The sequence below is a fragment of the Ambystoma mexicanum genome, chromosome 6p, assembly GCF_040938575.1.
Source record: "Ambystoma mexicanum isolate Mex_15411 chromosome 6p, UKY_AmexF1_1, whole genome shotgun sequence".
Lineage (NCBI taxonomy): Eukaryota > Metazoa > Chordata > Amphibia > Caudata > Ambystomatidae > Ambystoma > Ambystoma mexicanum.
The window spans coordinates 888,417,951-888,444,616 of record NC_090935.1 but is presented as its reverse complement, the minus strand read 5'-3'; the positions used below and the strand labels follow the sequence as shown (position 1 = coordinate 888,444,616).

The 26,666-nt window shown below is 50.4% G+C and overlaps 1 protein-coding gene and 1 pseudogene across 7 annotated transcripts in view; both read right to left on the bottom strand.

Moving 5' to 3' along the window:
• Nucleotides 1–26,666, bottom strand: part of APC (APC regulator of WNT signaling pathway) — a 1,243,184-nt gene that overhangs the window by 55,168 nt on the left and 1,161,350 nt on the right. For all 7 annotated transcript variants that reach the window (XM_069625497.1, XM_069625496.1, XM_069625498.1 and 4 more), the window contains one exon: nucleotides 26,123–26,337. In XM_069625497.1, coding sequence (XP_069481598.1) covers nucleotides 26,123–26,337 — 215 coding nt within the window. The remainder of the gene's footprint in view (nucleotides 1–26,122; nucleotides 26,338–26,666) is intronic.
• On the bottom strand, nucleotides 568–16,568 carry LOC138511091 (histone H1-like; annotated as a pseudogene).

Here is a 26,666-nt window from a genome sequence, read left to right as displayed (position 1 = left end):
ATATATATATATATATATATATATATATATATGTTGCGAGGGGTTCCCCCACCGCATATATGTAACAATTGACCTTCACAATTCGGTCAATTGTGCAAAGGTCAATTGTGATTCGAACAATTGTAGTTCGAACAGTTCGTATACAACCCTTTTGTATATATCCTTGTACCTTATCTTGTATAATTCAGTGTACACTTTGTATTTCTATTGTATATTTTATATAAATCACTAACTGTTTTTTTATATTTGCATCCACGCTAAGCTTGAAGTATACTTGTAACCTATGTTCGAAAGGTGCCCAGTTACCTCCGGGTTGGGTGCGCCATACAAATAAACAAACAAACTCTGGGACATCAACTACTGCTTATCATTGAAAGACAGGGGGGTGGGCACACGTCCCCGAGTAAGTGGCCCTCGCCTCCCTGCCACTGTCCAAGCGTCCCTTCTGCCTCAGGCAGTGAGGGGGACCTCCAATATATACAGCATGCTTGGGTATCTGGGCCTGTCCCCCCATCTCTGGTGATCGCTTCAGGGGCCCACAGGGTACATCCTTGGCAAAAGTCTCTACTACTCCTTGGGTGCAGCCTTTTTGGGCTTAGCTGCTTTCGCCTTCACAGCTTTCGCTTTTGCTTGGCTCTTCTTGGCTGGAGCGGCTTTGGGCTTTTTAGGGATTTTGGCTGCTGCTGGTTTCTTCACCTTCACCTTCTTGGGAGTCATTTTAACTCCGTGTGGAGCCTCTTTGGGCCTCTTGGCAGCACCGGCAGGCTACTTTGCTGTGGGCTTCTCATTCTTCACTGGTGCTTTCTTGGACGCATTTCTCCTGCCCTGCAACTGCTTCTTGTTGGGCTTAAAGGATCCAGAGGCCCCAGTGTCTCTGAACTGGGCTAGGGCTTCCTTAATCACCCGGCTCTTGACGGCAAGCTTGTTATTCTTGTCCATGTGTCGTATCCCTGGGCACTCAGAGCCCTTTTGGAGGTCAGCCAGGTAGAGTCCCCTCCTCTCAGCAGAGTCAGACACGTGCCTCGAGAACGAGGTTGGACACACTGTGCCCAGTGGGCTTTTTAGCCTAGACAGTGCCGGCTGCTCTCTTCTGCCTCATGACCGGCTGTCCCCCCCCACTCCTAGGGGAGCCATGGGCCGCACCAAGGAAGACCAGATGATGCTGGATGCTCACTAGGGTCCACCGCGTGACTCACGGGAGCCGCCGGCCTCGCTTGGTCCAGTGGAGGGGTCTATGCCCTCCCTACAAGTACGGGGACGAGGGAATGTCAGGAGGGGGTCACCCACCTCCCTGCACTGCGTCGCGTGTCTCCAGGCTCCTTCTTTTGCCGCAATTAGGCTGTCCGGTAGGGCCTCTGGGTGGGCTGGCAGGCTGCGCACTGTTTTCTCTCCTTGCGTCTCCGGCGGGATAAATCACTTTCGTTTTCACCACTGCGGGGCCAAACTCCACCAATAACAGTCCGATTTTGACCATTGTTTTGCCCTCACAGGCAGGGGAACTTCACCAGTCCTGTAGTCTGGCGTTGCATACCTCGGGTGAGGTGGTAGTGGAGGCTCTCACCACTTTTCGGGTCTGCAATGGGAGAGGAGCACGCTCAGACTCCCTTAATTGGCACGCACCCTGGTGGCCATCGAAGTAACATTTGTAAAGCAGAAATACCATGAGAAGGAAGAGAGGGTTGATAGAATACTAGCATGGGAATTACGGAAGTCTAAATTGATCAATAGGATCAACAGCCAAGAGGAGGAGGGCCTCTTTGACCCGTTAAGGATAGGGGATATGTTCCGGAAATGTTATGAGGCACTACAAGTCAGAATACTCTGGGGATGGGGTACAAATGTCCCGGGTCTTCAGCTCCCTGCAGATGCCGGGTCTGTCTGACCTTCCAGTGGATAATATAGAAGGCCCGATTACCCTAGAAGAGGTGGCCTTGACGATTCAAGAATTGACATCAGGTACTACACAGTAGATGGCGGATTTTCAGTCAAGTTTTATGAAATGTTTTGGTCACTCCTGGCCCCGCATCTGGCTAAGGTTTTTAACAAGGTCCTTGAGCGAGAAATCCTCCCGGACTCTATTCTGAGCACCATCATTGTGGTCATCCATAAGGCAGGGAGGGATCCAGTGGTGTGTTCTGCATAAAGGCCTATATCGCTCCTCAATACGGATGTCAAGATACTGGCTAAACTCCTGGGATGAAGGTTCGAGAGATTTCTCCCAACACTATTTAATGGGGACCAGATGGGTTTTATTCAGGGTAGGCAGGGATCCCATAATAGGGAGACCATTGATCTGATCCACGTGGCGCTCACAAGGGGTGGATATGGATGCTGCACTGATTTCACTGGACTCAGAAAAGGCATTCGATCTCGTCGAGTGGCCCTACATGTTGCAGGTCATTGAGAAGATTAGACTCCAACTACACATGCGTCAATGAATTGCGGCAAGTATGGCTCCCCGACAGCCCGAGAAGTCGTTAATGGGATGTCTGCCTCCTTTCCGTTAACCAGGGAGACAAGGCAAGATTGCCCCCTTTCGCCCTTGCTTTATGAAATGTCCCTGGAACCCCTGGCAATTGCGGTCTGTGCTAACCCGGCTATCAAGGGTGTTTAGTGCAGAGCAACATGTTTTAAGCTGTCCCTATTTGCTGATGGTAACTTGGCATACTTGGTAGATGTGCATTCGTCGGTCCCGGAACTTATGTCCCAGATGAACAAGTTACTTTCTTACCTGGTAACGTTCTTTCGATGGGATGGTCCGACGACGTATTCCATATCTATGACATGTAATCACCACAGCTGTGCTGCTCGGAAACTTTTTCGGCGTCTGCGTCCTGCGTCGATGCGCCGTCGTCGAGGACCTCCTCCGACGTCCGACGTCATCCGATGTGATAAGTAGGACGCACGACGCCCATAGCCTCAGTTGTAGTTTTTCCCCCAGAACGTGTGACATAAGTCAACTGCCAGTCAGACACAAAGCCTTGCGGAACGTAAGCTGCAAATACGTCGTCGGACCATCCCATCGAAAGAACGTTACCAGGTAAGAAAGTAACTTGTTCTTCGAGGGGATTGGGTCCTCCGACGTATTCCATATCTATGACAGACTCCCAAAGCAGTACCAAAGCAAGGAGGAGGGAAAGAATTTAGAAACAAAACGTAGAATAGCCAATCAAATAGCAGAGCAAAGGACCGCCTTGCCAAAGGCCAGATCCTGTGCTCGGATGGAATCAAGGGAATAGTGACGTACAAATGTATGTACTGAAGCCCAGGTGGCTGCATCACAGATGTTGCGAATCGGAACACCCCTCTGCAGGGCAGTAGACGCAGCCATACCCCTGGTAGAATGGGCCCGCAAGCCAGCCGGTGGGTCCTTACCCGCCAAACGGTAGCACTCCGAGATGGCCAAAATAATCCAGCGAGACAAAGTCTGTTTCGTCACAGCTTGCCCCAAACGCTTTCCAGCGTAACCAATAAAGAGTTGATCATCCACTCTGACCCGGGACATGCGTGAAACATAAAAGCTTAAAGCTCTCCTAGGATCAGGCCTATGGAGCCTCTCCTCTTCCATACCAGGATGCGGAGGAGGATAGAATGCCGGAAGAACAACCTTCTGGGCCAAATGAAATTCCGTCACTACCTTCGGAAGGAAAGAAGGACGAACTCTAAGGACAACCCTGTCCTTGTGAAATACAGTGAAGGGAGGCTTAACTGAAAGTGCCTGTAACTCACTCACTCTGCGAGCGGAAGTAACCGCAACTAAAAACACAGTTTTCAGAGTTAACAGCCTCAAAGGGCAAGAATGTAAAGGCTCAAACGGAGCACCCATAAGAAACTTAAGAACCAGGTTTAAATCCCAACCGGGCACCAGGAAAGGTGACGGAGGGAACACATTAGTGAGCCCTTTCAGGAACTGTGAAATCAAAGGGATTTTAAAGTAAGAACACTCTTCAGACGAGCGCTTAAAGATGGACAGCGCCGCCAGGTAACCCTTAACGGTACCCACTTGCAAGCCCCTGTGGGCCAAAGAAAGTAAAAAGGACAGAACCATGGGGATGTCACATGCAAAAGGATCCACATTCTGAACTCTGCACCAGTCGCAGAACTTACGCCAACGGCAACGGTACAGAGACTTTGTTGCCGGCCTTCGGGCCGAAAGCAACACCTCCATCACGTCCTCAGGGAGGTCCCAATCCTTATACCTCAACCTTTCAGAAGCCAAGCGTGAAGGTTGAGGGATCTGACCTCTGGATGGAGAACCTGACCCCCCTCCCGTGAGAGCAGATCGTCTCGGTAGGGAAGACGACGTGGAGGGCAGATGGATAAGTCGAGAAGGTCCGGGTACCACGTCCTCCGAGCCCACGCCGGGGCAATGAGGATCATCCGGGAACCGAACTTCCGTAACCTCCGCAGCACTTGCGGGATGACGGGGACTGGAGGAAACGCGTACAGCAGCGGGAATGACCACTCCACCACGAACGCGTCTCCTAAGGCACCTTCTGGAGGAAATTCCCGCGAGCAAAACCTTTCGCACTTCCGGTTGACACTGGAGGCGAAGAGATCCACTTGAGGGGTCCCCCAAAGGGCGAAGATCTCCAGGAGAATCTCCTGAGCCAACTCCCACTCGTGAGAGATCGCGCTCTGCCTGCTCAGAGCGTCCGCCGTCACGTTTTCGGCTCCGGCCAGATGAACTGCCGAGATCGAAACTTCCTGCTGGATGGCCCAGAACTCGAGCTGCATCACCTCTCTGCACAGAGGAAGTGACCCTGCCCCCCCTTTTTGTTGAGGTAGTGCATGGCCACTGTGTTGTCCGTCAGGATCAGGACATTCTTCCCTCGCACAGACGGCAGAAAAGCCTTCAGGGCTAGCCTGACGGCCCTCAGCTCCAACAGATTGACATGGAGTCTGGACTCCGACGGAGACCAACGACCGCTGACTGTCAGCCCGTTGGCATGAGCTCCCCATCCCGTGAGGGATGCATCCGTCACGATCGTCACCTCCGGCCAGGGAAGCCAAAATGGAGCCCCCTTCATCAAGTTGCCTTCGACGGCCCACCACAGAAGGTCCCGGGCGACCGAGGACGGCACCTGAATCGAGTCCGACATCCTGCCGGAGGACTGCGACCATTGCGTCTTGAGTGCCCACTGCAAAGATCTCATCCGCAGGCGAGCCTCTGGCACCAGAAGAATGCAGGATGCCATGAGGCCGAGCAACCTCAAGAACTCGAACGCTGGGAGCGTCTGGGCATGCTGAAACTTGTGCACCATCTGCTGAATGTGAAGAGCCCTCACCTGGGGAGGAAAACACTGCCCCAGGGAAGTGTCGAGCACTGCTCCAATGTACTGGAGCCGCTGTGTTGGCGTCAAATGGGACTTCTTTAAATTGAGGGAGAAGCCCAGCCTGTGAAGGGAGCGACAGGTGATCGATAGATGATCCAGGACTTGCTCGGGAGAGCTCCCCCTGATCAACCAATCGTCCAGGTAGGGGTAGACGTGAATCCCCCCTTGCCTGAGATGCGCTGCCACCACCACCATGATCTTGGTGAAAACCCTCGGGCGGAGGACAATCCGAACGGCAGGACCCGAAACTGAAAGTGCGAGTCGCCAACCGCGAACCTCAGGTACTTCTTGTGCTTGGGATGGATCGGCACATGGAAGTAAGCATCCTTGAGGTCGAGTGACACCAACCAGTCCTGAAGCTGAAGGGCCTGGAGGACTTGAGAGAGAGAAACCATCTTGAACTTGTCCTTCCTGAGGAGTTTGTTCAAACCGCGCAAGTCCATGATGGGTCTCAATCCCCCGTCTTTCTTCGAAACCAAAAAATAAGGGGAATACCATCCCTTGGTCCTCTCCGCTACAGGCACCAGTTCTATGGCGCCTTTCTCCAGCAGGGCTTGAATTTCCTGCGCAAGGAGCGAATCCGGACTCTGCAAAGAGAGGTTCCCCGGTGGATTGTCGCGAGGCCTGTGCTGAAAAGGAAGACAGTAGCCGTGGGTTATGATCTCCAGAACCCACACATCTGAAGTAATGGCTTGCCACTCTACAAGATGCTGCGCCAGCCTTCCCCCAACCGGCGAACCATGGGACATGGCCTCACGACTGAGTGGGAGCGGCTGCGGCGTTACCTGAGGGCAAAGAGGCAACTGCCCGAGCGGCCTTGGCACCACGGGTACCCTGTCGTCCACCTCTGGTACCCCTGCGTTGGCCTCTTTGACTGCCAGCTCCTCTCGCTTTACTGAAGGATGAGTAATAGCGAAAGGAACCACCCCTCCACTGCTGTCCCCTAGGACGAAAAGGCAGAGGTTGGCGAACTGCAGCGCCCAACGACTTCGCTGCAGCTTTTGAGGTCTGCAACCTCTCAAGGCTCTCGTCAGCCTTGCTGCCAAAAAGGTGTTCACCATCAAAGGGCATGTTGAGGAGCCGGGACTGCACATTAGGAGCAAACCCCGACTTCCGCAACCACGCAAACCTGCGTATCACGGTGCTCGCCGCCATGGACCTACTGACGCATTCAGCCAAGTCCAGACCCGACTGAACGGACTCTCACATGGCATCCTTACCATCCTGGACCATAGCAAGGAAACCATCCCGTTCATCCCCTTCGGGAATATGTTCAGCCGCTAACGCAACACAGTTCCACAGAGTGTGCGTGAAACGTGACAAGGCACAAATGGAGTTGGCCGCCTGAAGCGCCATACCACCAGAAGAAAACACTTTCTTCGCCCAGCCATCAAAACGTTTGTCGTCCCTATCAGGAGGGATGGTAGGGTACGACGCCTGCTTTGCCGGGGCCGTGGCCGCCTGCACCACCAAACTTTCCGGAGTGGGGTGCCTGGTCAAGTAGCAGGGGTCGCTACTGGCTGGACGGTATTTACGCGACAAGGATCTGCCCGCCGCCGGAAGACTCTCCGGAGCAGTCCAAGCCGCCGCCACCCTTCTCTGTAAAGCCATATGGAACGGCAGTACCGGGTCAGTTGGGGGACCAACATCAAGGATGTCCGTCAGATCATCCTGCACAAACTCCCCTGGGGGAGCAGACCATCCCAGATACTCAGACACCCTAGCCATAAGGCGCCGGTACGAGGAATCGGCATGGGAGCCAGGCTCAGGCCTACAAAATTCCACCTCCGGAGAGGTGTCCAGTCCACTGGCATCATGCAGTGACTGCCTCAAATCGTCAAACTGACTATGGCCCGAGACAATTTCATCTGGCACCTGACTAGGAACCAGGCCATCAGAATCCTCATCCGCCTCCGAAATATATTCCAGGTGGCGAAAAGGCACCAGAGAGTGCTTGCTCTTAACCAGAGCCTTCCTAGGGGGTACACCCGTGACACGGGGCACCTCCGACACGAAAGGCGTCGAGCGAATCGGCGCCGACGCCGAGAAAACCGGCAACGGCGCCGAGAGGATCGGCGTCGACGTCGAGGAAATCGACGTCAGATGCAGCGCCTCCAGTATCGGCGGCGTCGACACAGCCCTCGAAGCCGGAGCCCCGAGCGTGTCCCTCGACGACCTGATCGTCGACGGCTTCGACGACGTCCTCGAAGCCGGAGCCTCGAGAAAGCCTGTCGACACCCTCGACGCCTCAGACGTTGATGTCTTCCTCGAAGACTTCACAGGAGCACACGGTCTCAAACGCGTCGAGGACCGGGACCTGGAACGGGTACGGCGAGAACGAGCCTCCTTGTCTGAACGGGACCGCTCCCGTGACTCGTGCCGACCACTCTTGCGAGCGGCGTCTCTCGACCTCACACGGCCGACCCCACTCGGGGGCGCGGACGGCTGAGTACCCTGCGACTCAAGAATCGCCAACATTTTCTTCCCGAAGGAAGCCCATTCCTCCGGCGTCGCACGGCTGGTGGGGTAACCGACGTGCCGTGCAGAATCCTCGGAAGAGGACCTGGAAGGCGACCGGTGACGGCGCTTCCGAGAATGCCTCGAAGAGGCTGAGGAGTGGCGAGACCCACTTCTAGAAGAAGACCGACGAGACTTCCGACGATGACGCGGAGAGTCACCCCTCGAATCATCCGTCGAAAGCGACGCCGACGCCGACTTCGACTTCCGGGGCTTGGACACCCGACCTACCGACAACTTCTTCTTACGTTCGCGTAAGGCTTTGGACGTGAGCGACTGGCAGTCGATACAGTCATCCGTGTCGTGGGCCTCCCCGAGGCACCAGAGGCAGGCGTCGTGCGAGTCAGTCACCGACATCTTGGACCCACACTCCCCGCACTTCTTAAAGCCCAGACGCGGGGTTGAAGACGAAGTGGAAGACATCGCCGAAGGAAATTCACAAACGAACAGGTTCGAAGAACCAGAAAGAACAGAACTCCAAAGAGTCGAGGCTTAGAACCGAGAAACACGAAGCAACACGTTCACGGAAAAAACGGAACTGAGGCTATGGGCGTCGTGCGTCCTACTTATCACATCGGATGACGTCAGACGTCGGAGGAGGTCCTCGACGACGGCGCATCGACGCAGGACGCAGACGCCGAAAAAGTTTCCGAAGCAGCACAGCTGTGGTGATTACATGTCATAGATATGGAATACGTCGGAGGACCCAATCCCCTCGAAATAAGGTTTTAGGAAGATTTCGGGGCTTAAGATATCTTTTTTTTCTTTTTTTTTTTCTTCAAATTCGATGTTTTGCATTTTCACAGGGAAAGGAATAACTTTACATACACAATTTAAGTGGTAAAATATTACAATGAATCAAATAATGAATTCAGAATGAACACTTGAGAAATTTACTCTGAACGATATCCCAACTTCCCTCTGTCCCTCCCCCCTCCCTCCCCGGTAGGTCAGTGGCATATTTGAAGCACAATATTTAGCATACATTGTTGTGTTCAGTAGGGCCGTTCATTGTTCTCATTTAACATGCTGGGTATGACAGAACATTCAATCTTTACGGGCTTGGCATTGGTCCTTTTGCTGGATTCTACCCATTGTGGGATCTCAAAAGGGTAGAGAGTGTTCAACCATCGTCGGTGGTGTGTTCAAACAGAGTGGCTTACAGTGTTGGTTACAAATGCATTCAGTCACTCCACAATGTTTCGTGGTGAGCCGTAATAAAGCCGTAAGGGTGGCTGTAATTCTCTCAATGGTCCATATGTTAGTAACTACTCCAATCCACTCCTTCTTAGATGGAGGGTGCCTTGCCCTCCACCTAATTGCTAGGCAGGCGCAAGCAGCGGGCTCGCGAGTCCACCAACTCTCGTTACTCCATCCTCATCCAACCCGAAGAGTATAAGGAGCAGTGATGCTTCTCTAGTAATACCATCCACCTGCTTTATCCAGCCCAGGACTTCGCTCCAGCATATTTGTACTCTGGGGCATTCCCACCACATATGCCAGTAGGTCGCCCTTGTACCACATTCCCTCCAACACATGGGGCTAATGGTCTGAAACATTTTAGATAGCCTGCGGGGGTCGTATTGCCATCTGTGTAGTAATTTAATGGCATGCAGTTTGTTTTGTGTGGCAATTGATACCTGGGAGGGTGTTTTGCAAATGCGAGCCCATGTGTGCTGGTCGAATTCCCTGCCAAAATCTTGTTCCCACCTGTGTTTAAGCTTCGCTATTCACCTCGAGTCACCGTCAAGTAATGCCCGATACATGCGTGTAATCAAGCCCTTAGTCTCAGTGACCATATCAAGAATTTTTTTGAACGGTGTCAATTCTCTTGTATTTTCATTCGCCATTCCTCGCTGGATATCACACCCTTAAGCCGTAAATAAAGAAAGATCGAGATTGGGGGCAGCTGGAGTGCCTCCTCCAATTCAGGAACTGTTAGAAATACCCCTCCGCTCCATAGCTGTCCAGACCTCTCCAAGCCTGCGTCGAACCATGACTGGTAGTTGGGGTGGTCCGGTATTTCTTCCCGAATCCCCGGGGCCCAGATGTGGCTTAAGGGAGATGGCCATGTTGTGACGCCTACCATGTCCACCCCTTCCTTCCTTCCATATCTCCCAGATAGTGCCAAGTATGGGGTGATCTCTGAGTCTTTGCACGAGTTTGGACCGGGGACCCATAACCATTCTGATAATGTGACTGGGGTAAGATTATCGTTGTCCAGATGGACCCACTGTAGATCCTTTCTATCCCTTAAGTGATGGACCAACACCCTCAATTGAGCTGCCTTATAGTATAATTTTATGTCTGGGAGACCCCACCTTTATCCTTCGGGAGGATAAGGACTTCGTATGATATTCTAGGTTTCTTTACTTCCCATAGAAAGCGCAGCATGGCGCTCTTCACTTCCCTAAAGAATGAGTCTGGAACTTTCAGGGGAAGGACCTGGAAGGGATATAGAAATCGACAGAGGCATACCATTTAAAAAAAAAAAAAAAAAAAAAAACTTGTCTTTATTGGCATGAGGCAAGAACAGGTTAACAATACAGTGCATAAGACAGATAACGTTGCAGACACATGAATGGCATTGCATAGTAGGGTTTACGGGAAAGGATAGGCAATAGTTCTCACAGTTCAGCCCGCTTCAGTTATAGCAATGTCTATGCGACTGGTGGGGGGGAGGTTAGCAGTTCAATATCGTCCTTATTGTTCAGGTAGGTACAAAAATCAGACCATACATTCTTGGGACGAGAGGACGTTGGGAGGGTATTGATGTAGTCCTCTTCACACATAGGGTCCAGGTGCGGGCCTTCAGCCACATCTCGAATGAGGGGGGGGGGGCAAGCGGCGCTTCCAGTACGGTCAAATAGATTTTTTGTCCACCACAGTAGTGATGTTCAAGAACTTGGGCACCTTCCTCGCCTCGGGCCCATCCCACAGTCCAAACAGGGCGGCCAGTGGGTCAGGAGAAATATGGATCAGGGTTATTTCAGAGAGGGCTCCATAACAGCTTTCCAGTACGGGCCCAGTGTTTCGCAAGACCAAAACATGTGAATGTGGTCTGCTTCTATGGATCTACATCTCGGGCAGGCCTGAGTCTGGCTGTGCGTAAACTTCCCCACCCTGTGCGGCGTGTAGTATAGGCGATTCAGGAGCTTATATTGCATACACCTAAATCTGGCATTGAGGGAGACCTTGCGTGTATGTATGCACATCCTACCCCACATAGCATCGGTGATAGTCAGGCCCAATTCGCCACTCCTTATGTCACATGGTGCATGAGGTGCGTCATCGAGTTTTTCCAGCAGCATTTTATATAGAGAGGATGTTATGCCCCTGGCCCCGGCTGAGTTGGTTATGAAGTTGATTTCAGGTGAGTCTGGGGGTTCGTCGGGATATGAGCGCCACATGGCGCGGACCGCTGCCCTCAACCTAAAGTATTGCAGTAGTTCCATCGCCGAGCCAGAGTGCTCGGGCCGCCATGTCTGTGAGGTGATGAATTTCCCTTCGGGATATTGGTCGGAGAGTGCCCGGTAGCCCAGATCGTGCCAGTGTCGCATAAGGAGTTTATCATGAGTGGGGCTGAGGCCCGGGAACTGCCAGATGGACAGCCACTTATAGTATGGATGATGGTCTGGGTGGGATTGCAATAGACGTCTCCACGCCATGGTCGTTGCTGCCAAGGGGTCCGCCGGGGCGTCAGCGTGGTATGTGTGGTGGAGAATAAGAGAGTGTTGACCTCTTCACTTGCTAGTTTCTCAAGTTTTACATGTGGGGGAGGGTCTGTGTGTGTACCAATGCGTGGCATGTTGAGCCTGTGCGGCAATCCAATATCTAGCAAGGTCAGGGGCCGTGAAGCCCCCTTTTTCATTTGGGAGAGCCATGTGTTGCCACTTTTTGCGAACCGCGCCTGAGTGCCAAAGAAATTGGGCGCATGCAGTGTGCAGGTTCCTGAAGTACTGTTTTCCAGGCCAGATCGGGACATTTACGAAAATGTAGAGCCGCTTAGGGACAATTATCATCTTAATCAGGGACAGCCTGCCCGATAAGGAAAGCGGGAGGTTGCGCCATATCAACATCCGGGCCTCCACAAGTTGTGCCATAGCCGTGTAGTTGTCAGCCAATAGCGAAGGTTTGGAGAGGGATACTTGAACCCCAAGATATATGATTCCGCCTGGAGACCAGCGGAGAGGAAATTCACATGTTGGTTGGGAAGTTGCTGCAGTGAGCGGAAATATTTCAGATTTAGTGTAGTTTATCGCAAAGCCCGAGAATGTGCCAATTTTGGCTATGTCACGAATAATTGGGTCTAGATGGGCAGACGGGTCTCTGATATAAAGAAGTACATCGTCGACATACAGTGAAATTATTTCCAGAGTGTCTCGCAGACGTATACCCTTTCGGGTATGCTTGTCCCCAACGCTGTCAGCCATGGGCTTGATAACCAGCGCGAACAGTATTGGGGAGAACGGGCAGCCCTGGCGAGTGCCCCTATGGAGCCTGAAAGGAGACGAGACTTGGGAATTAATTAGGACTCTGGCCACCGGGTTAGTGTACAGTAGTTTGATGTATGAAATCATATGAGGGCCAATTCCCATCTTGTGCAGCACGGCCCACATATACCACCAAGACACCATGTCAAATGCATTCTGTGCATCGAGGGTAACCACCACGGCACTGGCATCGGGATCTATTCTGGACATAACATTGAACAGCCGCAGGATATTGAGGGCCGCTGACCGACCGGGACGAAGCCACTCTGATCTGGATGAACTAAGTGAGTCATTATGGGGAGGAATCTACTTGCAATTATCTTGGCGAAGATTTTCGTATCTGTGTTAATTAGGGATAGGGGTCTGTAAGATCTGCATTCGTCCAGCGGCTTGCCTGGCTTAGGGAGCACGGCTATGATGGCTTTGCGCATGGACTTGGGCAGGATGGCCAGGCTAAGCGATTCATTGCAGACCTCGAGGAGTCTGGGTGCAAGGATGGCGACGTGCTCTTGATAAAACTCCGAGGTGAGCCGTCTGGGCCAGGTGCTTTGCCCTTTGGTAGGCCCGAGATAGCCTCGGTGATCTCATCAAGGGTGAACGGAGTATCTAGCTGATCTCTGGTGGCTCGGTTAGAAAGGTCATGGGGATTTGGTCTAGAAGGAGGTTTGTATCCTGTATGTTGTGCTCCTGGTGGGGAGTGTATAGGGCTGTATAACAAGCGGTGAACGTCTCAAGAATGTGTTGGTCGGACCAGTGCTGGGTGCCACTTGCATCTCTGATGCAGTCTATGTGGGTCCTGCCCCCCTCCGCGTGAACCAGCTTAGATGGTGTTCTCCACGGTCTGTCTCCCTTGCCATACTTTCTCGCTGCCAGGGAGCGGGTGTAGTATTGTATCTCCCTCTGGGCGTGGGCCTCAAAGGCTTCCAGCTCTGATCTTATCTGTGCCAGTATGGCTGGGGAAGGGGCAGTGGTGTACACTCAAGTTCTTTAAGCTTTACTTCAGACTGCTGTAGGCTGTTTTTAATGTCTTTGAGGACCCCGGCCTACCTGGAGATGCACATCCCTCTTATGAAGACCTCGAACACCTCCCATTGGACCCCATCAGATGTATCATGTCTATTGTTGCAGTCAAAGAAGGTGTTAATGTCAGCCAGGATTTCAGCTTTAAAGATTATATCTCTCAGTGCCTCCTACTTGAAACGCCAAGCAGAGCGGGGAGGCAGATCATGCCCCAGTTTGATTCGCAACGTTACCGGGGAGTGATCAGAAAGTGTGCGTGGTAGTATCTGTGTGTCTACAGCCCTGCCCACCATTTCGCTCGATATGAGAAAAAGGTCTATTCTTGACAGGCTATAGTGTACTGATGAGTAAAAGGTATACTCCCTCGTGTGTAGGTGGAGAGCTCTCCACACATCTTTGAGGCCCAGCGTGGCTACGTGTGTATGTAATCTGTTGGCCGCACGTGATATAGCTCTGCGGGCGATGCCAGATCTGTCTAGCTCGTTGTCTAAGATCAGGTTCATGCCCCCCCCCCATATGATTGGGACTCCAATGTATCTTGTGACTATGGTGGTCACTTCATCGAAAAAGTCTGGGGCGTCGAAATTCGGGGCGTATGTATTCACGAGGAGGTATTCCACGTTGGCTAGTAGGCAATGAAGGATGACATATCTGCCCTCAGCGTCAATGTGGCTAGTGCCAGCGAGAATTGGACTGATTTGTGGACCAAGGTGAGCGCTCCCCTAGACTGGGATGAATATATTGTGTAGTACCCGTTAGTGCCCCAGGTCAGAGCCAGGCATGTCGCTAGGCGCCCCAGGGCATGTGTTTCTTGAAGGAGGAGTATTTTAATTGCGTGCCTCTGGGCGTAAGCAGTAATCCTGCGGACTTTGGTAAAGTTACTTAACCCCCAGACATTCCATGTCATAAGATTAATCGACATAGTGCCGTATTATGGAACATCCCTGCAGCAATATTTGTTATCATTCAGTACCTTCCTGCAGCGACATCTGTTACCATTTAGAACCATGCACGTAGCAACAGTAGAGTTATACCGCATTGTAACCATAGCCCCCGCTCTCATGCCGTTTCCATTAAACTGTCCTTCACTGCCCACCCACAACCTGCAGTGCAATATTCCCCCCCACCCCAAGAACACAGGTGCCGGAGTGCCGTGCCCAACTTGGCAGCACCAGCCCATTTGCCCCAACTGAGAACAAACCGGTTATCGTCCGAAGGGGCTTCTATATCATTGTGATTCGTGGAGGTGGCCCCCTGCTCTGTTCTGGATGTTGGCTTAGTGAACTTATCCATAGCCCCAGCCTTGGCAGTTCCATGAGACCTATTCGACATCCCGCGAGTGACAGTGGATACGTGTAGCTGCAGCTTATGTTGTCAGGGGAAAAGATCCTCGAGGCACAGGGATCGACGGTGTAAGGAGGGAGTAGAAGCAGGCGCAGGATGAGGGGGCCAGATCTCTGATGCAACTTGTCAGTGGATATCACACAATGGGGCCCAAGGGGGGCACCAGCAGGGTCGGCCACGGGGCCGGGGGGAGGGAGTACCACTCAAGCACCCCAGGCCGGTAAGGGCAAAAGGAAGTCTGCCCGCCCCAAGGCACAGCAAGGGAAGGATACTAGGGCGAGATGCACACAGCGGGATGGGAGAGTCAGCTCCAGGCGAGGGAAAGTGGCGTGTGGGGGGGGGGGGAGGTTCCAGGCCGGGCGGAGCAGTGTAGGCTCGCTCAGTCGGACCACGCAGAGCAGGTGTAGGTCGTGAGGCCTGGAGTAAAGCCCATCCGGGCGGCCAGCGACACAGTATGGATGTCCAGTGGCGTGCGTCCGCAGGCAAGGACAGTGCTGGCCCGCGCAGGCCAGCCAAAAATTCGCCGTGGCAGGGCTATGGGTGTCCATTTTCCACCAGAGATGGACAAGGATGTAGCTTGAGAACACTGCTACACACAGCGTAGATTTCCAGCACAGGATGATGCATCAGCCCCCAATGGAATCAGATGAACGTTGTATGGGCATGGATCACCACGGGTAAGCAGCCATTTTGCAGGCTGCTCAACAGCGCCCCCCGAGGCATACCATTTTGATGGCGTTTAGTCGTCCCATCCACGAAATTGTGAGGCGTCGACATCTTGCAAGATCTGAGTGAAATTCTGTGTGGAGCTGCTGGAAGTTGGCCTCGTACATATCACTAATGTTCCTTGTTAGGTTGATTCCTAAATAGCGTAGCAATGAACCACCCATCACTAACCCCAATCTTGAGAGTTCTCCGGAAGATTCAGGAGTAAGGTCATGCAAGGGAAACAGAATGGATTTGGACCGGTTTATTTTGAATCCTGATAATGAGCCGAAGGTCTCAATATGTTGTAGCTCTGGGTATGGAAGTTAAAGGGTTCTAAATGTGGAGTAAAATGTCGTCAGCGTAGAGGGCTAATTTGTATTCCCTACCGTGGACCCACAAGCCTTCCACCAAGCTATCAGCTCTAAGCTTCTGGGCTAGCGGTTCTAGTGAGAGAGCGAACAATATCGCAGAGAGGGGGCAACCTTGTCTCATGCCCCTTTCGCTTTCGAGGGTAAACCACCTGGAGTATTCAGAGTTTACCATCACTGACGCCTGGGGCGGAGTGTACACCGCTTTTATCCCTTTCCTAAATGTCGGGCCCAGCCCTATTTTGCACAGTACCGCTTCCAGGAAGTTGCATTGCACTCTGTCGAACGCTTTCTCTGCGTCTATGGAGAGTAGTGAGGGGGACATTCGGCATTTCCCAGGCCTTGTATATTATGTGTAGGGGTTTACGGGTAGTGTCAGCCCCATGGCAACCCATAATAAATCCACCTGGTCGGGATGTATCAGGGCTGGCATATGCACTTCGAGTCTTGCTGCTAACACGTGTGTAGATTTTCGCATCGATTTTAAGTAGGGAGATGGGTCGGTAGGATGCGCATCGATTGGGGTCCTTGTCTTCTTTGGGAATGACAGAAATGAGTGCCCGCGAGAAGGATACCGGTGCTATACCCGTTTGAAGGATATGGTTAAAAAGGTCCACCACAAAGGGGAGGAGGGGGCTGAGGAAGGTCTTGTAAAATCCTGCGGTGTACCCATCATTCCCGGGGGCTTTTCCGAGAGGAAGCCGCTTGATAGCATTTTCAACCTCGTCAGGTGTTATTGGGGACTCCAGTGATGTAACATTATCTAGTGAGAGTTTTGGCATGGTTACCCCGTTCATATAGTGGTCAATTTCTGCTGCCTCCTGTATGGCTTCGGACTTGTATAATGTTAATATTAAAGGATATTTGTACCGCGCACTATCACCACTGGAGTGGTGCCCTGGCGCTCTGACGGCTCTGAAAGAGGGAGGGGGGGTGAGTTAGTGGGAATAAGCTGGAAAAGTGCAAGAGAGCAGTGATGTGCTGATGGCAACCTCAGCCCGGTGGGTCCGTTGGCTGGGCTTGGGGTGTTTTACGGTCGGTAGTCGTCGTGTGCTGTTGTGCAAGTCTATGTGGGGTTTGTTTTGTTGTTGCAGTGTAGTGAAGTTAGTGCGGATTGCTGCGTTTTAGGCTTGTGGATGTGTTTGGTTAGAGTTTGAGAAGTGTATGCAGAGGGATGAAATTGTTAGTGGATTGGTTAGCTGGTTAGATAGTTATGTCTATGCCTGATGTTTGTTATCATTCACTATTTCATCGTTGCTAATTTTCAATATTCTCTCTAGATGTGAGGCAGGCTAGTGATCACGATTCCAATCAAGTGTTGCACTTACCATCATTCACAGTTCCATCTAAGTGAGGCGCATGCTAACATTGTTACACCTGTCTAAAGATGACGTGGGCTGAACTTAACATTTCTGTATAGGTGTGGCACTAGTTAAGATTGGCTAGTGTGTTAGTGCGTAATGCAATGCAACATTTACAGTCAGGCCAAGAATGGAATTAGGCTTGTGGTCACAAATCTCTCTATGAATGCATGGCGTAATTCTATGGCAGTGTACGTTATGGAGAGGTGAGGTAGAGTGGCGAGGGCTTTCTGGAATAGAGCAATTGCTCTACTGCTCTACACCCCACCCATGCCACACTTACAATTTTGTTGGTGTCTGTTGGCTTCCTTTGCTTCCCCTGCGGACACCTGTAGACACGCTTTGGAGCCGCTACTGTAGGAGCCGCCCTTTGCCTTGGGGCCCTTAGCCGAGGGGGCTGCCGGGCAGAGGGCTGCCCTGGGAAGATCAGTTATGACCAGGTGGACGCACCAATCAGGGGAGGTGGGCGGGTTGGAGGGGGAGGGTGGGACTGGGAAAAGGCCAGACACAAACCACGGACTACACTCCACAGACTGCACTCTTTGGATGCAGCCCAGAACAGAAACAACAGGCTCAGAAGCCAAACGAAACACTAGACAGACACCAGATTAGCACACAGTGCTCACCAAAAAATATAGATACATAAATGATTAAATAAATAAATTATTTTAAAAAAAAATATATATATATATATTAGAAAAAACACTCACACCACTCCAAAAGAGTGCATAAAGCATGGCAAAAACAGATTACAATCATTGTGAAACTACTCACTCAGAATCAACCAGCCCCTAAAGGTGCTTACACACTGGTTTCTCCTGCCATATCCTTCCTCATGGCAGTCCTCAAAGCAAATCTCCATCTGTGATCACCAAGGCAGATCTCTCAGGGTGAGGCTCATCCATTGCACATCGGATTTGCTGACCACTGCGATGTCCCCAAATGGGGGATACTCGACTGCATTATTTCTGCATGTTCATTCATGTTCATAAATGTGCATTCTGAATGTTCATAAAAATCGGCGAAGGCCTCAGGGATATTTTTGGGGCTAGTAATTGGGGAGTCGTGTTCACTTTCTATGGCCATCACCCAGCGGTCGGCTCGTTGTCCTCTTAGCCTAGCAGCGAGTAATGCATCTGCCTTATCACCCTTTTTGTAATGTTTTTGCTCAAGGAATTGGAGCTTAGGATTGACTAGGCCCTCCTCCAAATATCTGTGTTCTTCTCTCTTTTAGCCGCTTCAACTATCCTGTCTCTCCTTCCTGCATTGTTGGATTGCGGCCAGAGATCCAACTGTGCGATTTCTTTTCGGAGCCTATTTTCTATTAGGGCCCTCTCCCTTTTTTTTTGTCTGCTCCCTCTCTAATCAGTATGCCTCTCCATGTTGCCTTCCCAGCTTCCCAAACCGTATTTTTGGATAACTCCCCTGTGTCATTTCGCTCAAAGTACTTGGTGATCTCTTTCTCCAGTTGTTTATAAAAAACGTCGTCTTTCCAAAGCGTTTCATTACACCGCCATTTTGAATTTTTGTGCGGGAGAGCCATAAGGCTTATCTGTAGTAACCATATTGTGGTCCGACCAGGAGATCAGGGAGATCTCCAAGGTGGTTACAGCATCCTTTAAGCCAGCGGTGAGGTTTCAGTAATCAATTCTTGTGAATGTGGAGTATGGGATCGAGTAAAATGTGTACCCTGGACGGCTGGGGTGGAAGAGGCGCCATATGTCATTTAGCCCGTATAGGCCCATCATGTTGATTACTTCCGTACGACCTCCATCAGCCGGTTCATGTGTTGCTGGATTTCCGGCTTGTCTGTCAAGTGCGGTGTCTGCCCACATGTTAAAATCACCCCCTATGATGACCTCACCCTGGGCCTCCAGCATAATTTTTGGAATCATATGTTGGAGAAAGCGGGGTTGTCCCTTGTTGGTGGCGTAAAGAGATGCAAGAGTGAGAGTTGTGTTGTGTAGCCTACCCACCAGAACAAAGGCTCTTCCCCCTACATCAGACCAGGTCTTTGTAACTTCAAACCCAAGACCTTTTCTGATCAGGATACCCACTCCCGCCTTCCGCAAGGGGCTCGAGCCCCAGTATTCACCTCCCAGGTTAGTATACATGACCTTTCGCTCCTCACCACGTGCGTACCTGGTCACCTGCAAGAAGAGCATGTCTAGATTGGCTCTCTTAAATTCACATGCAACCAGCGATCTTTTAGTGGGGAAGTTGAGTCCCTTAACGTTTAGGGTGCCAGCTTTAATGTGACCAGATTTACCTGCCATGTTATTTGTTGTACTTAACATAATTATTATCAGAGTCAACCTCCAAGGGCCCTCCCTAAGGATTTCCGTTCCCAAAAAAAAAAAAGGTTTCTGCATTTTCCTGTACAGTTGTATGCCATGACCATTTCCATAACCCATCTACACACCACCCCCTCGCCCCTTCTGTTCGGCGTCCGGTCCAGCTAGGTTAACCTCACCCAGTTAGTCTTGGACCACCAGTGAAGATCATACCTTTTTGGTCCGTAAATGTAACACTTCTATTAGAAATTAGCCCCTTCTGACTCCCCCTCGCCCCACCGTTGCTGTTCACACCATCTGCGATCGATGATTATTCTTACTTGTTAGCGACGTTACGAGCCTTGATCATCTCTTAATCGTGTCCGACCACATGGTGGCGGACCCTAGTCCTGTGTACCAAAACCAGTTGTCCCTGTGGGTCGAGTTCAGTTTGACCTTGGTGGTTTTCACACCAAGTTCAGTGTTCCTTATCTGGGGAAATGTTAATTCTCCTGAATTTCCGTGAACCTGGGATTTTTCTGCATCTCGGTCCTTTGATTCTCCACTTCCTGTCCCGGTTTCTTCCTTCCTCCGAGACCGATCCTCCTTCCTGTCCTTCAAGTAGGTCTGCAATACAACCCTTTTCAGATTTCAAGTTTATCGTATTCCCTTCCCATTCGAAGGTCAACGAGAAGGGGTATCCCCACCAAAACCGAATCGCCTTGTATTTCAGAAATTTAGTTAGTGGGAGACATTTCCTTCTCATGGCTAAGGTCAGAGAGGAGAGCTCTTGGCAGATAGCGATACTGGCTGTGTCAATGAGGATCTGAGTGCCGCGTCTGACCTTATCAAGGACCCGGGCTTTATCAGCGTAATTGTGGAGAATCGGGCTAGGATTGTCCTAGGGCCTCCTGCTGCACCGCCGGCCCGATGGATGCGGTCGAGTTTGGGCTCATCAACTGAGTTATTCTCAAATAGTAGTTTCAGGAGTGAATGCAAAGTTCTTTTCAGGTCAGATTCCATTTCTCCATCTTGTTCCGGGACGCCAAAGAGGCAAATGTTATTGCGTCGTTCGCGGTTCTCGAGGTCATCGACTTTCAGGCGGAATTCTTCTTCTCTCGTTCGATGTCTGCGAGTTTGATGTCTATTTGCGGTTCCAACGTGGATAACAAGGTCTGGTTGTGCTCCACCTCCTCAAGCCTTTCCTCCATCTTATCAATCCTGCAAGTTATTTTGTCTATCTTCCCGCTGATATCGCCCCGCATACTCTTCATTTCTGACAGCAGGTTGGCGACATCAGCTTTAGTTGCGCAGTTTACGGTCCCGAGGAAGCCATCTTGATGCTGGGCAGGGGAGCGTTGGAGGTGCAGCGTGGGGAGAACTTGTAAGACGCTAGTTTGTCTTTGATGTTCATACACCCGAGGTGCAGAGCACTAGAGATTATAACGTTTCTGAGAAAGCGAGGGAGAGCTAAAAGGCATGCTCTGCGAGATCGCTCGTCCGTCTGAGATTGGGGCACAATCCTTCTGACTGTGGTCTGTGATGGCACGTACGCAGGTGGCCCAATCGTTGGACGGCCGCGTGCATTCTCTGGGTATTCTCACACCTAATCTTAGTGACGTCTTGCACCACACAGGGTCCTTGATTGTTTAGAAATAGCCCTGCAACGTCAAGTGTGATATAAGGTTCATGCACCCTTCTCTTACTCGTCGTCACTTAAGGTGTATGCTGGGTGGATCCCAGTGTCTTACTTAGGAGGGGGGATCTGGCCATGGTAATTCTCGTTGAGTGAGGCGAGGTCGACTGGCTTCAGATGGATTCCAGGGTTGGGTTGTCAGGAAGGCACATTTGTCAAGTCCACAATGCTTACCGTCTGGGTCCCTTAGTGTGGTAGATCCGGTTGGGAGGGAAGCAGGGAGCTACCTTGGCTTATTTGAAATAGTTCCAACACGAAGGTATGAAGGTATCTCCTTCGCCTGCACTGCATGGGCATCCAGAGTGGGGGGGGGAGGGGGTTATCCTATATTGCTGGCGGTTTTGTGGGTGTGGGTCTTTGCCCCTCAGGTTGGGCGGTGTGATGCCAATCCCGGACAGGGGGACAGTGTGGCGTTATTAGACTGGAGTTCAGGAGTTTCTGCAGTCTTTATTAGTTTTTTCCCCCCTCTCTGGTGGAGCTGCGCGAGGATATGCGCACGCAGGGGACAGCGAAGGCTGAAGGGGTAGGTGAGTGAATGCAGGTTTTATAGTGCAGTCAAAAGCGTGTGGCTGATTCTGTTTTGACAAACCTTTTTATTCACACGTGATACATGTATTGGAGCGTTTAAAGGGGGATTACGTGCAGTCTAATGAGGGCTCTTGTCTGTTGTTCCGGGCGGCTCTCGCATTAGCAGGGTGTCTGGTGCTGTGTGGGTCTGTGGTCCCCGCGCCTGCAGAATCTTTGGAGCAGCTCTGATGGCACTGGTGGTCTATAAACGCGGGCTGAGGTCACTCACTGTGCTTCCGATCGGAGTGGAACAGGTCTCCGCCGCCTGGCTGGTGGCACACTGAGTGTTCCGTGTGCCTTCCGGGCCCGCTGGGACTTCCAGGATGTGCGGGCCAGGATCCTCGTAGCCATCGGGGATGTTCAGAGACAGCTGCAAGCCTCGAGTGTCCCTGCTGCGTCTGCGTGTCCGTTCCAGAGAGGACGCCTCTCCACATTTCGGCCGGGTGGTCAAGCCGTTTGGTATTAACCGGATCCTCGGCAGATCAGGGCGGTTCGCCACCGGGGCCAGGGGGGGATGCAAAGTGTACGCTCAATGTGAATGGAACGGTACGGGACCATGGGGTTCCTCGGCGTTCTCCGTCACGGTGCCCAGGCTCATATAGAGTCCCTTTCACTCCGCTCACCAACGTCTCTTCTCGAGCTCCATTCTCCGTTCATGGGTTGTGCCAGGAGGCTCGTGTGGGTGCGACTTCTACCGTGTCGTAGCTCCTCAGCTTGGTCGCTGGGTCTCGTGGCCTCAGTCCTGGGTCTCACGTGTGCTAACACCAGTTTCACTTTCGCTCACACAGGCCTCAGGATGCTGCTTCTTGCACACAGTGATTTCTGAGGAAATCCTTCCTCCGATTTCCTCCTGCTGAGGGTATGGGGGGGCACTCAGGCAGCTGAGAGTCACTTTCTGTCCACAGGGGGATCCAGAAGTGGGGGCTCAGATCCCTTCATGGACCATGGAGGCAGAGCTCACACATAGAGAGCGATCATCCGTGCGCCCCCTCGTGGCCAGTCGATCTCTTTTAAGATGAATTTTCCTCCTCGCTTCCTTTATCTCTTTACAAGCTTGCCCACAGTGGTCCCGGAGGGTTACTTTAAGTAGTTGAGTGGCAAAATAAAGTTCGTAGAATTAAGCATTTGCCTCTTACATTGCCCAGAGATTGGGCGGGATTTGCCTCCCCCGATTTACATGTCTACTATAAGGCGGCACAGCTGCGGGTGCAAACACCTTAGAGAGGATCTGGACAACTACTGGACCTTTATTGAGGATGTTGCGGCCCATCCTAAAAAGATAAGTTATTATCTGTGGTCACCACCACAAGTGATTTCCACAGACGTTGCGACTGCATCGAACTTCAGAGGTCTTATGGTTCATATGAAAAGAATCCAAGACCAATGTGTTTTTGCCGTCCTGGCCATCCCCACTTTCATTGGTTTGGGGGCATCCACTTGACCTCACTAAGCAGGGCTTCTGTCATTCTCAGACTTGGTCGGACAATGGATTAGAGAGAGCAGGCCAAGTAACCTGTTTACATTGACAATGGAGCATAATTTTAAAGTCCTGCACGGATGGCAAAGAGACCCAGTTAGGTTCTCCAAGATGTTTCAGGGCTCTTCCCCCCCTTTTTGTCCCTGTGCCTGTGGGCAGTGGGCCATGTGGTTCCATATGTGGTGGGAATGCCCTGTGAAACATATATTTTATTCAGAAGTCCTGAGCTACATGAAGGAGGTCACGTGTGTCCTGCTTGACCTAGAGCCCCTCCAGAATCTATTAGGCATTCTCCCGGTAGATAGAGCTAAGGAAAGGTTCCCGAGATTATGGGAGATGATGTTTAGGGCGGGTAGTGTTGCGGTAGCATTGAAGTGGAAGTTCCCAGGGCCCCCAGAAAGGACGGTTTGGGAACAGAAACTTAGGGACATCTATATGATTGAAAAGCTGACGGCTATGGTAAACAGCCAGATGGGAAATTTTCACAAGGAATGGGGTCCATTGATTAGCAACTGGTAATTGAGTTAATAGGATTTGGGGTTGACAGGGTGGAATCGGACAGGGGTGTGGAGTGATGTCATCCGAGTCAGAGAGACGGTCGTGGAGGGGTCCCAATGCCTGCGGCGGAGAGCTACCTAATGTAAAGGCATTGGCCTACATATGTTGAGATGGATCACACCTGTTTCATTGAATACAGTTGGATATGCTGTTCTTACATGCCTGTTTTACTACAGTGTTATGAAGCGAGCATTTCCCGAATTCTTGGGGGGCGCCTTTCAGTTGCTATTGTGGTTGTTTCTGTTGCAAACTATATATGCTGTAACTGAAAACTGACTGATAAAAGAAAAATGTAAGTGAAAAAACAAATGAATAGGCGCCTTGTTGGATCGCTGTGGAAACCGAAGGTCTGGCCTCATCACTGCCAAGTGCAGGCAAAGCAGCGCTATTTCTTTATCCCATGTATTTGTATAGCTAATCTCCTAACTGAATTGCTTAACCTCATCTGTATTTAATGCACCCACTTTTTGGATTGCATTTGCACACGGCACATAATGTGTCATTGTTCATGTAACGCTCATTTTAAATATTGCAGAGAACTGAACTGCAAACGATTGCTCTATGGATAGAATGTCGAGCACAGACACATGGCTTGCTTCAAACCTTTAGTGCAGCATCAACACCAAATGTGGTTCAACCAAAGTTATTTTCCTGTAATCATAAATATGCATGTAATGTCCTTCACCAGTAATGCAATGCACAAACTTTGTAACATTTTTAGACTATGGTCTGCTGATCTCCCAGACAATCCAAAGCACTACGACGCCATGGCGCACGATTCAATTTTTCTTGCCGGGCACCTACCACTTACTCACTTTTGTTTTGCCAGTCTGCCTGTTAGGGGCATTTTTCCAAGACACTAGTGACACATGGGAGGAGAGAAGGTGGGTGGTGAGGCAAAGCCAGTCCCAATAGACACCCTCAGAGAACATAACACACAGGTATACTGAAAAATATACACAATTATAACGCTACACCTAGATCACAAAGTACAAATATAATATACACACACACATACAGTAAAGGACCGAAGTTACCTGCCTCCCACTCCCAAACCAAAAGTAATACTGACCTGTACCCAGCGGTAAACACATTACACAAGTACAAAGTGTGAGCTTGAGCCAACCCCTTGTTTGGGATTTTTACAACTAGAAAGAGACGAAATCAGGAGCTAGGAAGTATGTGTCTCCTAAAAGGGTATAACTGAAGTACTGCCCACAACAGATTCTCCACCATGAACAGGTAGCCTACGCACATGAGTCGTTTACAGACCTGGAACCCACTGCTCAACCCCACACGTTGCAATGTATGATCAAAAATAAAAATACATTTTTACTGCAAAAGGTGTGTGATGCATTGCAAGTTACATTGCTACCTTCACAACTGCATGCCATTCTTTCCCTTTATGGGAATATGCAAAGCAAAGTACTATTACTATACAGATAAAAGATGGCATGTGGTTTGCCCCAGTCTATAGTCGGGTCTGTGTCATGTAGTAAATATGGGGATTGCCTTTAACAACTATCGATAACATGGGCTTCGACATGACAGATATTTTGTTCCTTAGCATGACATTGGGACTGGGCTCTTTCTGAGGTTTGGTGCCCTCGGACTGTAGACTAGTTAAAGCCTGGTACAATTGGTGAACAGTCTTTAGAGAGTGGCACCTGTGCTTCATAGTGATGCAGCTTCGAAGCGATTTCTTCATTGCCACTGCTCCTTCTGATAGATCAGACAAGGCTTTGTTTGCTCGTGTGAGATCCTACTGTTTGCAAAGGGCAAGGCTTAAAACTGATGCATAAACCCTTCACTAGCTAGCACTGACAATGCCAAATGCAAAGTGAAAGTGCCTCTGTCAAATAGTCAATGGTGACAGATGACTAGAATGTGGACTTCTGGCAATTGTTGCTGGGCAGGCACTTCATCCAACTTTTGATCACAGTTAGAAGGGTTGAGCTATGTGACCCAAGATAAATATGTAGGTTTATCAATCAGCTTTGTGGATATGGATTCTGAAATTGGTGTCTTTAAACAATTTCAGATAAAGTGGACAAACTCAGACTAGTGCAAAACTGGGATCACCAGACCACCTGAATTGTGCTAGATGGGCATGTTCAAGGTACTAAGCAGCAGTCAGAATTTAGACTATTGCACCCAGCAGCGATATGTTATGGAGTCAACTAGTAGAAGTGCAAGAGAACTGCATCTTCCTCTATGTTTTTGCAAAATGGGTGCCCGGTCAGTCCCACAGTGTAGAGATAAAAGAAAATGTGGGAAATAGCTTTAATGTTTGTGCACTTCTCCAACACAGAAATGTAATGTTTACATTTGCAATTTAACTGGAAATACTGTTATTGAGCAACCAGAGCATGGTGTTAAGATTTAGATTGTTTGATGCACATACCTGTGGTCCTCATTTGTAGCAATTAAACTGGACACATTACGCAATATCCCTCCGCCACTTTCAATGATGGCTAAAGTGTTGGTTTGACTTCGGTAAGTTAAGGTGTTGACTAAAAAGGCAAGCGCACCATCCACAGAACAGATATCGGCTTTGTTTTCAGTGCAGTGTGCTGACAAATTCCATAAGGCACTCAGAACACTTTTCAAGGTGGATTCCTACAAAGAAAAATGACCATGAACAAAATAAGTTAAAACACGTCAGACTGTTCCAACTAGGATACAGTGGTTGTTTTCTTACACAATAAGCAATGGACATTTCTTACAAATTGAACTTGCCCAATGGCTAGATGAACAAAGAAAAAGAGCAAAGGATGGCTGACAATACATTAATAAAAACTAAAACTCTAGGATTTCTTAAATGTAGCCTGAATAATATAGCTTTGATAACAGGTTAATTATGAAAGCGAAAGTGTCTCATCAAACACCAAGAGCAAAATGATAGCCATATGTTTTTTATTGAGATCTGGTGCTGTACTTTTCAGTAG